At 37.8% G+C, this 17,713-nt stretch overlaps 1 protein-coding gene across 1 annotated transcript in view; it reads right to left on the bottom strand.

Moving 5' to 3' along the window:
* Nucleotides 1–17,713, bottom strand: part of MCTP1 (multiple C2 and transmembrane domain containing 1) — a 3,344,116-nt gene that overhangs the window by 83,900 nt on the left and 3,242,503 nt on the right. The window contains exon 25 of the mRNA XM_044064134.1: nt 11,123–11,232. Within this exon, the coding sequence (XP_043920069.1) occupies nt 11,123–11,232 (110 nt within the window). The remainder of the gene's footprint in view (nt 1–11,122; nt 11,233–17,713) is intronic.

Genomic DNA, 17,713 nt, shown 5'->3' with positions numbered 1-17,713 from the left:
GCACATGGATATAAGGAAACCCATGGTGGGCAGCTTAAACCACCCCAACAGAGCCCACCAGTAAAAGGGGAAGGCACTAGTTCTAGTACATGGCCAGGATCAGTGTTTAGATGCTTTAAATGTAACCAGAGGGGCCATGTAGTATACAAATGTCTACTGAAGCAAGGTGGGGAACAAAAGGTGAGGGAAGCAAGTGGGAATAACAGCATGTCAGTCATAAGTTGTCTAGAGACAACAGGGGTACCAAACTATCACCAGAGCTTTTATCCTAACTTAGTGGATGGAAAACAGGCCACTACCAAAAGAGACACAGCCTCTGACATAACCATTATAAAGCCTGCAGTGGTTAAAGAGGAGCAGTACTTGCTTGGGCAATCCACTGCAGTCAGAGCTTTAGGAGGGACCCCATTTCAGATATCTTTGGTCAATGTTCACCTTGACTGAGAGGGTGGAAAAGAAAGGAAGCTAGTAGGTGTGTTTGAGGATATCCCTGCAGATGTCTTGGTAGGGAATGATTTTGATAATGCAGTACCTTGCAAGAATGCAGTTAAACACAGTCAGGCTTGGAGACAGGCATGTGGGTCTTATAGCCTGGAGGAGACCCAGACAGACCCCCACAACTGAAGACAAGGCTGGTGATGTGGCTATTTCAGGGAGGGAGCTTCCCTGTAGCAGTGAGCCTGAAGGTGAGCTACAGCTGCTGATCAGTCCTGATGTTCCCTTGGATAGGGTGACTGCAAGGGAAGAGGTGAGTGGTAGTACCCAGGCTAACAGTGAAGCACCACTATCAGAAGATACCAGACTTCCTGTGGAAGGGGAATTGGGAAGGGTCACAAAGGTAGAGTTGACACAGGCTCAGCTCTCTACATTATGAGGCTTGAGGGAGGTAGCTAAGGAGGCACTTGATTCTCAAGGAAAAGGGGTGTCTGTTTACTGGAACAAAGGGTTACTGTACAGAGAACAGACCCCTGAGAGAGTGCTAGAGGGTGAAGTAATGCAGCAGCTGATAGTGCCCAGAGCCCACCATCTGGCACTTCTAGCCATAGCCCATGACATTCATTTTGCAGGTCATATGGGCATAAAGCATACCAAGAGGCATATTATGCAGAACTCTTATTGGCCTAGGATTGGAAGGGATGTAACATGTACTGCAGAACCTGTACGCAATGCCAAAAAGGAAGCAAGACAAGACACAAGGTCAAAGCTCCTTTGATGCCTTTGCCTGTGATTCAGGAATCATTTCAGAGGGTAGCTATGGACACAAGTTCCACAGGGAAGAAATACATCCTAGTGGTAGTAGATTATGGTACTAGATACCTTGAAGCAGTGGCTCTGCCCTCCATTGTGGCAGAGAAGGCGTCAAATGCTTTGTTAGATATTTTGAGCAGGGTAGGTTTCCCAAGAGAAATAATGACTGACAGTGTTGCCAATTTCATGTCAGACCTGCTTTCTTGTCTGTAGGAGCGCTGTGGGCTGAAGTACCTAAAGACTGCCTCCTACCACACTTAGACTAATGGTCTTGTGGAGACATTAGTTTCTACACTGAAGACTATGTTAAGGGCATTTGCAGACCAGTTTAAGAGAATGGGACAAATATTTGCCTCATCTGCTGTTTGCATACAGAGAGGTACCCCAGGAATCCACAGGGTTTTCATCCTTTGAGTTACTGTATGGGTATAGGGTGAGGGGACCTTTGCATTTGACTCGTAATGAGTGGGAGGGTGAATGTGAATCCCACAAGGAGTCTGTTGTGGCATATGTCCTAAACCTCTGGACAAGACTTAGGAAGCTCATGGGCTTGGTTCAGGAGAACCTAGCAGGAGCTCAACAGCAGAAAGAGGTCTGGTATGAAAGGAATGCTTGAGCCCGAGAGTATGCTGTGGGACAGGAGGTTATGGTGCTCATTTCTTGACAGACACGGTAAGCTGCAGACAGCTTGGGAAGGCCCCTTCAAAGTGGTAAGGAAGGTTGGTGATGTTAACTACATAGTAAAACTGCTAGGCAGGAAGCAGGGACCCAAACTGTACCATATTAACATGATGAAGCCTTACTATGATAGGGAGACCCTTGTGCTGAGTATTTGCAGTGGGTGGCAGGAGGAGTCCAAGGGGATCTGGTGACAGATCTCCTCAGTGAGACTTGGAATGACACTTCAGTGGAAGGGGTAGCAATGTCCCAGTGGCTACCCCAAGCGAGGTTTGAGAAATCTGAGGAGTGTTACAGGAGTTTGGGGACATGCTTATTGGGAAACTTGGGTGCACCCACCTGGTGCAGCACCATGTGGATACAGGACCACAAAGACCTGTCAATCAGGCCTCTTACAGGGTGCCTAAGTGAGTCAGACAGACTCTGAGGGAGGAAATGCAGGAAATGTTAGAACTAGGAGTAAACCAGGAGTCCAGCAGTCTCTGGGCCTCCCCAGTGGTGTTGGTACCAAAAAGGATGGCAGCACCAGGTTCTGTGTGGACTACAAAAAACTAAGCAGTGACACAGAGTCAGATGCTTACCCCATGTCTAGGCCAGATGAAGCCTTAGATCAGCTGGTGGGACTAAGTATCTGACCACTATTGATCTGACCAAGGGCTACTGACAGGTGCCCTTGACTTCCACTGCTAGAGAGAGGTCAGCCTTTGTGACTCCTTTTAAAGTATACAAGTTCACAAAGATGCCCTTTGGGATGACAAATGCCCCAGCAACCTTCCAGAGGCTGGTAGATCATATCCTAGCAGGAGCAGGAAATTATGTCCTTGCTTACCTGGATGATATTATCATCTACAGCCATTCCTGGCAAGAGTACCTTCAGCATGTCAGGGAGGTCCTGGGCAGACTGCAAAGGGCAGGGTTGACCATTAAACCCAGTAACTGTCAGGCAGGTCTGGCAAAGACCTCCTTACCTTGGACATAGAATGGGGAGTGGTAAGATCAGGCCAGAACCTGCCAAAGTGGAAGCTATTCAGGCATGGCCTGCCCCTGTTACCAAAAAGCAGGTGAGGGCATTCTTGGGGACAATGGGTGGTATAGAAAATCCGTTCCCAATTATAGTACAATAGCTGCTACCCTGACAGATCTGACATGGAAAAACAGGCCAGATAAGGCTGTGTGGACACCAGCCTGGGAGCAAGCATTCCAAAAGCTTAAAGGGGATTTGGGAGGACACCCTGTGCTAGACAGTCCAGATTACAGCAAATAATTTTTTGTGCAGGTGAATGCTTCAGACCAAGGGGTGGGGTCTGTACTCAGCCAGGTTTCCTCAGAGGGAGAGGCGCACCTTATTGTATATCTCAGCAGTAGACTCCAGCCCAGGGAGGAATGTTATGCAGCTGTAGAAAAAGAATGTCTAGCCATAATATGGGCATTGCAAAGACCTCAGCCCTATATATATGGAAGGAAATTCACTGTGGTTACAGAGCACAATCCCTTAACATGGCTACATCGAGCCAGATAGCAAAATGATAAGTTATTAAGATGGAGTCTGTGGTTGCAGGCATATGACATGACAGTGCAGCACTGTTGTGGGGTCAACAATGCCAATGGAGATTGGCTCACAAGACATGGTATGGCTTAATGTATTCCCAGACAGGCTCATGTCTCTCAAGCAATACTTCTCCAGGGTCACTTGAGAAACTTGCTTGAGTCTTCAAAGAGGGGAGAGATGTGATGATGTGACATAGTGCCAGCTATGCCAGAGGGAGTAGGGCAGTGCATGTGTAACAGATGCCATTATAGCATGCTGGAGTTATGTAAAGAATTATATGCCATTTTAATATCAAACTGGTTTGTACAGATGCTTGTGTTAAAATGTATGTGTAAAATTGCTTGTTTTACAAAATGTATCAAAAGTGGGTCCTGCTGGACAGAAAAGGAACATGCATGTATGCCAGACTGTATTGTTGTAACTGATGAAATGTATATATTTTAACAGAGAATACCAGAAGGGAAGGGGTTAAGCTCAGCCCAGCTAACCTTAAGAAAAATAGCCTGAAACTAAATGACTTGGTTTAGGCCATAAAGATTTCATCTCACAGGTCTGAATGCAGCCAGAGACACAATGTTTGTGAAAGGCCTGGACTGGGGTTCTGCCCTACTGTTCTTAGTGGTGAACTAATTGCTACCCTGGGGTGCCAGAAATTGGCTTGTTAGTTTCTGCAGGAAGGGTGGAAGTGTTGGGATTGTTTTACAGTTTCAAGTTGCTGTAATAAACTTTAGATAACGTTCTATGTGTGTACTGTGACACATCAGTGCCAGATCCTGGCTCAGTTTCTAGTGAGGGGATAGTGTGGGAACCATAGATTTGGGTGACCAAAAGTGATATCATTTTGTATCCAGTTCTGAAATTCTATTTGAATACTAGTGAGAAATGTGAGGTGTGCGCTCTGTTTTTGGGACCTGACAAAGACACTCATCCACCTTCATCTTGCCTTGCTTTAATAAGTAACTAGGGAACAGTAATTCTTCAGTCAGTTAGGAAAATATAGAGAGGTTAGTTAAAATACCATGAGATTAACTAAATGTAGTTTTTTCTGTGTCTGTCTGAGTCTTTCCATCTGTGTTGATTTTTATATTTCCTGTGATTGAAACTGTGGTGTTTACTGTAAATAGATATTCAGTATTTTCATGAGCCAGGATCTGGCACTGATGTGTCACAATACACACATAGAACTTTAGCTAAGGTTTATTACAGGTGACACTACCTCATGTCATCACAGTGTCATTGTGTTTTTTTACCTATTATTTTATTTTATTTCTTTATCCTTTGTTGACTGAGTTAGTCCCAGTATGCTAGACTAGTAGTCTCTTTTCAGGGGAGACACGAGATGGTATTTATACTGCTAGGGAAAATTTGACTAGGGCACCTGGGAACTTATCCTACTTGTCATTGTTTTGAGTGGTACCCATTTTGGAGGAGCACTTCCTGTTTTCATTCCAGGCACATTGGTGGCCTGGAGAAACAGGGAGGAAGATATAAAGAGAAGGAGATGATACAGTAGTGAAAGAAATGAAGGAGAAAGTAAATATCAAAACTGAAGAATGCATGCAGGATTCTGAGGAAATGTTTCAAAGAAACCTGTTTAATGAAGATGACTCAGCAAACGATGGATCTATAATTACAGCCTTCCAGTCTAGAGGGTTGCGGGATGATTTATTTAAAAAAATGGTGGTGCAGAGTGAGCCAAAAAATGAAGGAGATTTTCTTGGGGAGGCATTATGGAGAAAATACAAAATAATAAAATAAATGCTGAAATAACCACCACGGCTGTATAATCCAAACTGTTGTATTCAATATTTGATTTATTCAAAGATAAAATGGATGAGCGCTTTTGTGTAGCCAAACGTACGCTTCTTCAGTTCCTTGACAATTTTAAAATGATACAAACAAGTTAATATATACACATCATAAATATATTAATTAATCAATTATAAAATCAACTTCTAAAAGAGATAGTCGCATCTTATTTAACTCTAACAGAGCATGCATCCAACACTGGCTTAATATTGATGTTATTATTAAGTCCTGGCGCTAGATGAGCTCGTAATCTAAAAATCCATTGTAACTCAAATCTTTCTAAATAATTATTGTTATCTCCCCCTCTTAAATGCTTTCTTACTTGTTGTAATACCCTGAAATTAAAACTAAGACCTTCTTGTTCCATTATATGCTTCGCTAGAGCATTTTGTATATTCTTATTCTTAATATCATATACATGTTGATATATTCTATCTCTTAAACATTTCAGGGTCTTTCCTACATAAAAACTTTGGCAGTAATTACAACTAGCAAGATAAACTATATTGGTACTTTTACATGTAGCATGAAAACTTGGTTCAAATAAAAACCCCATATTTGGATGTTGATATCTTGGTTCGATACATATTACTTCACACATTTTACATTTCCCACATGGGAATGCACCCAAGCATTCATAATGTGTAACTACATCCTTCCTCTTCTCTCCACATAACAAACGTTTTAAGTTTTTATTATTCTTATAGGAAAAACTGGGTGTTTCACCTACTCATCTCTTTGTTTCTTCATCAATAGTTAGGACCTGCCAGTTTTTCCTTATTATGTCGGTCATCATCTTATTGTCTTTAGTATAGTTAGTCATAAAGCGAACAGGATGTTTCTTATTCTCAAGATTACCATTTTTGTTTTTATTATCTGCAGAGGCAATTTTTTCCTTTTCTTTTTGTTCTATCTTCATTTTAGCTCTTTCTAGTTCAATTTCTTTGTAGCCTCTTTCTAATAATAACCTCTCCAATCTCTCTACTTCTTGTTTCTTGTCTTGTGGAACATTATACATTCTTTTTATTCTTTTCATCTGTCCTTCCGCTATGTTATTAAACACGTGTCCTGGATGCATGCTACTATGATCTAATAAACTATTTCTCCAACATTCTTTACAATATAATTTAGTATTAACATTCCCCCATTCATCTCTATAAATTATTACATCTAAGTAATTCACTACTTCATGTGAGTGAGTAGCTGTGAATTTTAAAAAAGATGTTGTTGATTCTAAATATGTTATATACTCTTTTAGGGGCTTTTCTTGTCCTTCCCAAAACATAAAAATATCGCCTACGAAACATCTATATGTAATTATATTAGTACTCAAATTGTGACCCATTGGAAAATGTTTTTCCCAATGATATACAACTAGATTTGCATATGAATTTGCATATGGGGTGCCCATCGCTACACCCCATTGCTGTAAATAAAGCTGTTGTTCATACATAAAGATGTTATTAGAAAGTACTAAATCTAATAGAGTTCATTACTAACTGTCATCACAGTATTGAGTATGTCTCTTATTGCTTATATGCCATGGTCATTAGGAATCACAGTAAATAAACTCTGTACATCCAACGTGACCATTAAGTACTACTTCCCACTTAATTCAACTGCCTTCTCTCTCAAATGATCCAATAATTGTGTTGTGTCTTTGAAACTGACAAGAGTACATTCAAGAGAAAAAGTACTTTTACACCAAATATACCGCCACATGTTGATATGTTTGTTAAGTTATGTGAAAGAGATATATATGATAGCTTACCTTGCAAGAGTAAAAATAATTATTATAATATAACCAGAGAAGACCTTGTTACAAAATAATGATAAAATAAGCATCAGGCCTGCCGACAAAGGTGGAGCAATATTTCTCATGAACAACGAAGATTATAAGAATGCTATGTTGCACATGTTAAGTGATGAAAATACTTATAAATTATTGCAGAAGTCTGATTATGACAGGATTCTAAGAAATGTAAGAGATAATTTGTATGACTTACTTATGTGTAGACAACTGGATGAGCAACTATATACTTTTTTATCAGTAGATAAACCTATGATACCTTAAATTAAAGGTTTACCCAAAGTACACAAGTCTTTGGAACAACCCCCAATGAGACCCATAGTAGATGGAGGGGGATGGATAACAGAATCCATCTCATTGTACATAGAAAGTAAATTAGGACCAATAGTAAGAAATATACCTAGTATTCTCAAAGACACAACACAATTATTGGATCATTTGAGAGAGAAGGCAGTTGAATTAAGTGGGAAGCAGTACTTAATGGTCACGTTGGATGTACAGAGTTTATTTACTGCTTTTCCTAATGACCATGGCATAGAAGCAATAAGAGAAATACTCAATACTGTGATGACAGTTAGTAATGAAGAGAACATGTTGATATGCACGCTATTAGATTTAGTACTTTCTAATAACATCTTTCTGTATGAACAACAGCTTTATTTACAGCAATGGGGTGTAGCGATGGGCACCCCATGCGCAAATTCATATGCAAATCTAGTTGTATATCATTGGGAAAAACATTTTCTAATGGGTCACAATTTGAGTACTAATATAATTACATATAGATGTTTCGTAGACTATATTCTTATGTTTTGGGAGGGACAAGAAAAGCCCCTAAAAGAGTATATAACATATTTAGAATCAACAACATCTTTTTTAAAATTCACAGCTACTCACTCACATGAAGTAGTGAATTACTTAGATGTAATAATTTATAGAGATGAATGGGGGAATGTTAATACTAAATTATATTGTAAAGAATGTTGGAGAAATAGTTTATTAGATCATAGTAGCATGCATCCAGGACACGTGTTTAATAACATAGCGGAAGGACAGATGAAAAGAATAAAAAGAATTTGTAATGTTCCACAAGAAGAGAAACAAGAAGTAGAGAGATTGGAGAGGTTATTATTAGAAAGAGGCTACAAAGAAATTGAACTAGAAAGAGCTAAAATGAAGATAGAACAAAAAGAAAAGGAAAAAATTGCCTCTGCAGATAATAAAAACAAAAATGGTAATCTTGAGAATAAGAAACATCCTGTTCGCTTTATGACTAACTATACTAAAGACAATAAGATGATGACCGACATAATAAGGAAAAACTGGCAGGTCCTAACTATTGATGAAGAAACAAAGAGATGAGTAGGTGAAACACCCAGTTTTTCCTATAAGAATAATAAAAACTTAAAACGTTTGTTATGTGGAGAGAAGAGGAAGGATGTAGTTACACATTATGAATGCTTGGGTGCATTTCCATGTAGGAAATGTAAAATGTGTGAAGTAATATGTATCGAACAAAGATATCAACATCCAAATATGGGTTTTTTATTTTAACCAAGGTTTCATGCTACATGTAATAGTAACAATATAGTTTATCTTGCTAGTTGTAATTACTGCCAAAGTTTTTATGTAGGAAAGACCCTGAAACGTTTAAGAGATAGAATATATCAACATTTATATGATATTAAGAATAAGAATATACAAAATGCTCTAGCGAAGCATATAATGGAACAAGAGGGACATAGTTTTAATTTCAGGGTATTACAACAAGTAAGAAGGAATGTAAGAGGGGGAGATAACAATAATTATTTAGAAAGAATTGAGTTACAATGGATTTTTAGATTACGAGCTCATCTAGTGCCAGGACTTAATAATAACACCAATATTAAGCCAGTATTGGATGCACGCTCTGTTAGAGTTAAATAAGATGCGACTTATCTCTTTTAGAAGTTGATTTTATAATTAATTAATTAATATATTTATGGTCACATGATGGTATATATTAACTTGTTTGTATCATTTTAAAATTGTCAAGGATCTGAAGAAGCGTACATTTGGCTACAACAGTTTGGATTATACAGCCATGGTGGTTACTTCGGCATTTATTTTATTGTTATCAGACTGTTTGGCTGCAGGAACTTTCGGGTGGTGACTACATTGTGTTTTGTGCAGAAAATACAAAAGGAGGATGTAGAGACAATCCTGAAGAACAGTGGTGAAAAAGAAATGGAAAAGAAAACATATGCAGAGAAAGTAAAAGAAGGCAAAAGAGGTGTAGCAGAAAACAAGGCAAAAGAAAATGAAAAACGTATGTGGTAAGGATTCAAAGTAAAGAAGACAAATGGATAAGTGTGAAGTATGGGAAATTTAATAGCTCCTTTGGGTGTAAAAGCACATGATGTAAGAGCATTTATTCTTATTAACAAAGAGGCATTTTGTGACATTACAATGGAAAATTTTCTTGGAGGATATGAAACTATTACCCATGGAATCTTTATGTGATAAAAGCATTTGACAGGGAAACAAAAAAGAAGACTCATACAATTTCGAACAGAGGTAGAAAGAAAGACTTTGGAAGGACATTTGAAAGCTTTATGTAAATAAGAACTGGACATTCCAAACGTTTATGACAAAAGGGTTTTATGGACTGGTGGCTGGGAATGTAATATTGCATTAAAAATAGAAAGAGAAAAATATACATATACCAAGCATGATAAATGTGGAGGCTAATAAGGGTGTCATAAAACCCCAAAACATGTTTTTTTTTGGAAAAGAATGACATGTGATAAGTAACTGTGAAAAAAAGAAAATGTTACATTTGTGGAGAAATTGGGACATATAATAAAATAAATGTATAAAATAAATGTGGATATGATTAAATGTGGATATTGTAAGAACAGAAGTAAAGAATATGTTAAAAGAATAGATAAAAAGTAGCTTTATTTTATATGGGTTGTTATATGGAATGAAAGAATAAATTAAATTATGTTTAATGGTAAATGGATTTTAGCAAAAATATTAAGTAAAACCAGATGGTGGTTAAGGAAAAACAAGTGGAGACATAGTAGGGATGAAAATTTTCCATGACTGTATAGGAAATTATAAATATGTGCAAACAGATTTCTATATTTATATGTTTGTACATATGTAAATATTTTGTTAGTATGAGTTATTTTTGTATATATGTAAAGGACCCCTACTCTTTTCAATAGGTGCTACGGGACCTTTACATTCACCTGAGCTACCACCAACTCAGGCAGATGGGGCCATGGTGTAATATCTCAAAGGATGAGGCAGTATCAGCAATCCATCTCCCAGGTGTGGGAATAGAATCCACAGCCTTCTGCACCAAAGGAGATATCTGCTGTGCCACTGAGACTGCATTTGGTATATGATCTATGTAATTTATATCTGACTATGCCCCTTAGCCCAGTTAGTGTCTGAAAAGATTCCATAAATCAGTCCATCTACCAAATGAATAAATTAAACAAATAAAATAAATAAATAATTGAATACAATGCCACAGTTTAAAGCATGTTAGCATCCAGAAGTCTATTTGCATCTCATGTTCTTAACTGCTTATATTCTGTTGCCAGACACCACTTCAAGAGCAGCAAAAAGTATCCTGAGAATGTGGCACATACAGTGATAGCTGTACATAATTATGCATATTATAACAATGTGAAACATGAGCAACCTGTTGGTCTGTACCTTTTCATATGCCAAATGACTTGACTTATCAGGTTTACCCCAATCATCCCTGCAATCTTAATTACCTTGTTTGGGTTTTGAAGGGAAAGGGTACCTATGCAACATATTGGGCAGATCCTACAGTACTTGGAGGTGATACTTGGTTGTGAAACTGAAATTTACAGGTAGTGCGAACAATAATAAATACCATGACTCAATGTGTTGAGAATGAAGAAACCAACTGAAAGTTATACCAAGGCTATAACTCTACTACACTTTCTTTGTAAATGATTAAATGAAATTAGAAGTAAATAAGTCAGAAAAAATGCAATGCTTACCCCATATAAGGACAATATATCTCAGTGGAATTAAGTATAGGATTACAGTACAAACACAGAGAGCGACAACTGCAAGCCAACTCAAAAATGGGACAGTCCAGTTGATTGTGCTAAATAGGGAAGCAAAAAGAAAAGGAAGTTAGAAAACACATTTAATTTCATAGGACTTGATACTACTGCCTGATATATTACCATACACAATAGCACTTATAATTCAAAGACACTATAGATGAAATTAATTTTTCAAATGGCAGAGGAGAAATGGAAAATAGTACCCAGTCTGTTCATGCAGAATAAATGTTCTTATTGTTAAATATCTGTTATGTAGGCTGGACTAAAGTCATTAAGAAATGGGTTCTGTTTGTGATGCTGTGGACCCACATAGGAGAAGGCCTACTTGGGATGGGGGGGGGATAAAACTATTACAAATCAGCTGTTTTCTCATGATGGGAGGGTATGGGCTTCCCTCTAAAGAAGTCCATTCCCAGTGTAAGGTCAGTTATCCCCATTCTCTAGAGGGTAACGTTAATGCCACAGTGTGCAATGATTGGGAGGAAGCACTACCACACATCATACAGATATGTAACGTCCATATTACACACACTATATTCATTAAATACTGAATTATTATCCAAACCAGAGGAAGATTATTATGACATAAATGAAAAAAAAAAATCCACATTGTTACTAATACTGCAGTGTGGCTGACCAGAGTATTTCTAGCTCTCACTTTCTCACCATTGATAATGCATCGAGGGTCCTGAATTGTTAAGATGCTCCCACTCTAAAGGGTCATGTGGGGACTACACAGGTGAGGAAGAATGGATGAATGTCTTTTTGTAGGAGTACAAGCCCTGTAACATCAAGCTAAGTAAGTGCTGGGGGAGCCAAAAAGAAATCTGTAATATACATTGTTAGTACTATCGTTTCAACACAGAAACCAGTGCAAACAGACACACAGAAACACACACACACACACACACACACACACACACACACACACACACACACACACACACACACACACACACACACACAAATTCAAAAACATATTTAATCTAAATGATGTAAGTAGGGGGTCTTGATGCAATACATTTGCAGAATTTTTGTAAAACCCCCCCGCAAATCTGGCAAATGGAGTGGAATAAGAAGTCCACCAATTGTAGCTCAGTATTCCTCATAGCATCCCTGTCCCTGCTGCAAGAAATGTTCCATATGGATCATAGCTGTGCTGCTACTCTGCTGTTACCTGACAGAATTAAAAACAATTGGAAACTACTGCTATTCCAGTTACTGTGTGACATTATATGTCTTTGGTATTTACTGCATTCAGTCACCAGTGCCAGCTATCCCAAATATTTATTCAGAAGCCAGGGGGTCACAGCTGCACATATAATCCCAGAATCTGCTCCTGACCACTTATTCAAAACTTGATCTAGTACCACTCTGATTATAGTAAGATAGTTGAAGGCACTAATTACACTCCCATTGATAACTATGTATACATATTTACTTATGTTTAATTTACTTGTTTATCACCAGATTGGTCCCAATAGACATTTGACTCACTTCAGGAGAGCCCTTAGATGTTATTTATGCATACTAAAGGAAACCTGGTAGAAAAAAACTGGCAGCAGAAGCATTTTTTCTCCAATTTGGTTCACAAAAAGTAAGTATAAAAGAAAGAAAAGTACCCCTGGCCATCTTGTGCTGCAAGCAGCTGCCTAGTTCACCTTTGCATAAGGGTGACAATGGCTGTATCTCAGCATAGCCTGACAGCTGTTTATTTTCCATGAAGCTACTTTATTTTCAACATATTTATTGTGTTGCTTATTGCCTCTTTTCCCTCGCATTTTTAATACAGACAATATGGAACTACAACCAATTTTACCTTTACTGTTCTTCCGATACCTGCCACAGGATCCTTAACATACAACTAAGCTATTACTAACACATGCACCTGGGGCTCCAGCTTAACATTTCTTCTGCAGAATGACAGCATGGAATTGCCACAGCCCCATTATACTTTGCAGCTGTACCAGTGCTAGAACATGAATCAAAACACTTGATGTGAAGAGAGAACCCACAACCTTTTGATATTATTGGCATCAAAAAAATTGTGTTACAGACACTGCTAGCAGCACAGTTCAGTTCATGCCCATTATAGATTCAGATTAGTGTGTTTGGACCAGTTCATGTAAAAATACAATCAAGGAGCACTGTTTACACACATCGGGTCTCTCCCATATAGTGCAGCTAGTATATTTGCATGCAGACACATCCCTATCTCACACACACACACACACATACACACACACACACACACACACACACACACACACACACACACACACACACACACACACACACACACTGCATGCATTTTGTGATATCTTGGAGAATAGTATGTGTGTGGAAACTATATTTACTATAGCTGTGACTAGGGTGAGGCAATGTAGTGGCAGCATGTCTCTTCAGACTTTTAAAGGAAAATTAATAATATTTCACCCTATTGATTAGCTCAAAATAATGCAGACATTTCAGAATCCAGTGAAACTGTACTCACCTTTTTTCTTTCAAGAAATATACAAATTTTACCAGTTTCTTTTCCAAAAATTGTACTTTTCTTTAGCTTCCTTTAGGTTACCATAAAGTCTCTTGAGTTCATACAGTTTCCATCTCATTCTCACTGGTTAGGTCCTTAGGCCTTAGTGCAACTTATAGCCTTAGTGCAGTCTCTCTCTTGTGAGAACTCCACCCAGCTCTCTTCTCATTTCTCTCTCTTATGATCTGAAAAGTTTCCCTTTTAGAGGAGGAGGAGGTCCCCTCCTACTCCATTCTCAAATAAGTGCTGAATCCTTGTCACTGCAATGTTTTTTTGCGCAGTTTGACAGTACAAATTCTTTTTAAGAGGTTGTTAGCAAAATATATCACCTAACCCCCTATCTCAGACCTGGGGTATGAGTGATACTGGCCTGGCTATCACATTTATCTCCCTTCCAAAGAATAACAATCCCACTTGGGGCTGCTTCCATCAAATGGCCAACTTGTGAGCAAGAATAATATCTAAATCGTTTCTGGTTATATACAGTTCTATTAGGTCCATATCCTTTCTTTGTAGAGTTTTTTTTCACTGGATGCTTGCAACTTGGTTTTCTCCATGTGTATGTTGTCTTGGGATTTACTTCGGTCTGGCCTTTCTCAGATTGCAATAAGGTTTCTACTCAGTTAATTTCAGAAATTAATGAAGAAACATAATTTCTTATGTAGGACACTGGTGGGACCTAACTGAAAGACTGGAAGGTAAAGGACTTTACTTATAAATCACACCATTGCTACTTTCAAGGAGGGACACTGCACCAGCAGCAGAAGCATTTTTTCTCCAATTTGGTTCACGAAAAGTAAGTATAAAAGAAAGAAAAGTACCCCTGGCCAACTTGTGCTGCAAGCAGCTGCTTAGTTCCCCTTTGCATAAGGCTGACAATGGCTGTATCTCAGCATAGCCTGACAGCTGTTTACTTTCCATGAAGTGAATTTATTTTCAACATGTTTATTGTGTTGCTTACTGCCTCTTTTCCCTCTCATTTTTAATATAGACAATTTGGAACTACAACCAATTTTACCATGTTCGCACACAGTTTGCTTTTTTTTGTAATCAGGCATTTTTACTGTCACAGAGTTTAAGAAATTTCATTTTTAAAGGCTGTCACTAGAATTTTGTCTAGGAAATTTCATATTGCAAGTCTTTATTATGGTAAAAACAGAATTATTTTTTCCAAAGCCAGTGTTACTACAGCAAGTACCCATATTGGCACATGGTTATCTTTATTTTTGTAGGTATAAAATTTCTCAGTGTTAACAACTCACTACTTATCAAAACTAGCTTTTTATTTGTGTTTCTCATATAGTTTTTTTTAACCACTGTTCATTAGAGAGAAGTTGTTCAGACAGCACATAGAAGATTCAGTACTGTATAAAGTTATATCATTTGTAAGTGATTTCTACAATATGCACATTTCTTTGTTTTGCTTTCAAACTAACAAGCTGGGCTTGCACCCCTCACAGACCTCTCAACTAAATACTGCTTGTTCTAAAAGTTATGGATTTCAGGAGAAACACAGTTTTCTTAACTTCAGACAGCATGTATGGGTTTCCTTGCAGAAAATGAGTTTTCATTTGCTTTAGCAAAGGATGATTCCCTAATGAACAAAGTGATATCTGGTTCATATAAGCAGTGTTGTAAATTTGTAATCTGTTAAGACTGTCCTCCACACACCACAAAGCCACCAACTTTGCACTCAATATTTTTTCTTTCACTACAAAGGCTCCAATTTGCTTGACATCCCTTTTCTGCAATTAATTTAAATGCTACAACATATCTTTATAGCCTTTTCTTGTAGTATACCTTCCTGCCACATGATTTTTTTTGTCCTGTATAGCAGTAGGTAACCAGAACAGAACATTACAAAAATGCCACTATGATTGGACATGTCCATCATTTCTTTCAAAATGCTTCAGAATCATTAGTTTGGTTTCAGAATCATTAGTCTTTGACACACCATTCAAACTTTAGCTTAGAACACACACTACAGTCACCATGCCTCCAATGTATAGCTCTTTACTGAATTACCTACATTTGCTACCTTGAAAATGGTTAGGGAACTTACCATCCCATATAATGAGTACTAGAATATCTTTAATAAACTTTTCTCAGCATTTTAATGCAGCATTGTATATGCAAATATTTCACATGTATACAAGAGTTTATGTATTATATGTATGAATGCACTGTACATCTTAGCTTACATTTTGTATACATATCTTTTTTTCAGTGTACTCTGACTGGATCTTTTAATGTTACTCTATCTGCCTTTAATCCTACTATGTTCTGTTTTTTTGCTATGTACATATTTTGTATATTATACAGTTGATTGAAAGACCGTGATGTATTTTCTGCTCTTTCAGATTCTGTCATGGCTAAAAAGGGTCAATACACCAGTCCGCTTACAAATAGTAAATTAATACATGCACAACTCAGAATTGTCTAACTTACTTTCCCAGAAAACAAGTACAGCTATTTCCTCACCATATTTTTCATACCATTGTTCTGAATATACACTTTGTACTGTCATAACATTTAACACATTTTATGTCATTTCAGTGTGCAAAGTTTTGTTAAGAAACCTTTGAACACTTTCTTGTTACTTTGCTAAAACATTAAAATGAACTTACCATTCATTATACTATTGTTTCTCATGCAATTATTTTTGTTGGTTTAATAATTATTTAACTTATGTCATTTTTAGAGTCAGTTTTCTGTTCCTGACTGACTCTCTTGCTTTGGGTATGGCAGAAAGAAACAGCTATAGACAGGAAAACATATATTATCAATAGTGTGCAAGCCCAGCGATTCCTTGTCTTTATTAATAAAAATGCTCTGGACCAGCTAGTCAGAGAACCCACAAATATGGGGAATTATACTCCATCTCTTATATAACATTCAAAATCATCAGATATGATCACAAAACAGTCTCCCTGTAAATAAAACTAAAATCTAAGATCTCTGCTGTCTCTGAAGCTTTTAGACATTTTTCCAAGGTAAACATCCTACTTCAAAGTGATACCCTGCAAAGTGTATCCTCCTCAAACCCAGATAATTCTACTGCTTATGCAGAAACATGCACCACTAACTTATATCAACACGTAAGTAAGTGCAAAGAGGCATCAGCACCTAGTAGAAACAAGGACAGGGTGAACCATAAGACAACCCTTTCTGGTTGGAACAATGTCAATAAGCTTTATAACAAAAGGAAGAGAACTGTGGCCAAAAAAATGCAACATCTGGAATATTAGAAGCTCCCATCATTAAATTAAATAAGCAACTCAGGCATCTAATTAAAATCACCAAGATCAAATTTCTGGTAAAAATAGCCAACCAGGCTAGAGACAATCATAAGGCCTTCTTCAACTATGTCCATAATCTCAAAAGTGCTACATAGCAGTGTGCTAAATTGATTGTGAATAACACCACCTATACTGAAGCTGAAGATACAGAGAAACTGCTGACTGACAAATTCAGCCCAGCCTCACCTCCCTGTCATCTGAATACCTTACAAGAAATATCAGAAACCAATACATCCCCAGCTATCACACAGGACCAAGTCTTGGGAGCTCTCTCAAAAGCCAAATATTCTGCATCTATGGGTCCTGACAATATCTTTGGATGTGTCCTAAATAGCATGAAGCATGAATTATCTATGCCCCTAACAATGCTGTTTACCCTCAGGCTCCAGATGGGCTTCTTACCAAGAAAATGGAGGACAACAACAGTCATACCTATGCGCACTGGAGGGTCGGTCAATGACCCAGGTAACTACTGACCCATAAATCTGACCAGCTTCAAATTTAAAGCCATGCAAAAAGTTATGTAAGTAATCAATAAGGGCATAGGAAACCTCCAAACAATGCACTCATATCAATTTGGTTTCTTCTAAGGCTGGTCATGCTTAACTAAGTGGACTGTTTTAAAGAAGTCACCAAAGCAACAAACAAAGGCAAAATAGTACATATTGCCTACCTAGACATGGCCAA

The sequence above is a fragment of the Protopterus annectens genome, chromosome 2.part2, assembly GCF_019279795.1.
Source record: "Protopterus annectens isolate FY-2018-M chromosome 2.part2, PAN1.0, whole genome shotgun sequence".
In the NCBI taxonomy this organism is placed as follows: domain Eukaryota; kingdom Metazoa; phylum Chordata; order Ceratodontiformes; family Protopteridae; genus Protopterus; species Protopterus annectens.
This window is presented reverse-complemented; position numbering and strand designations above follow the sequence as displayed.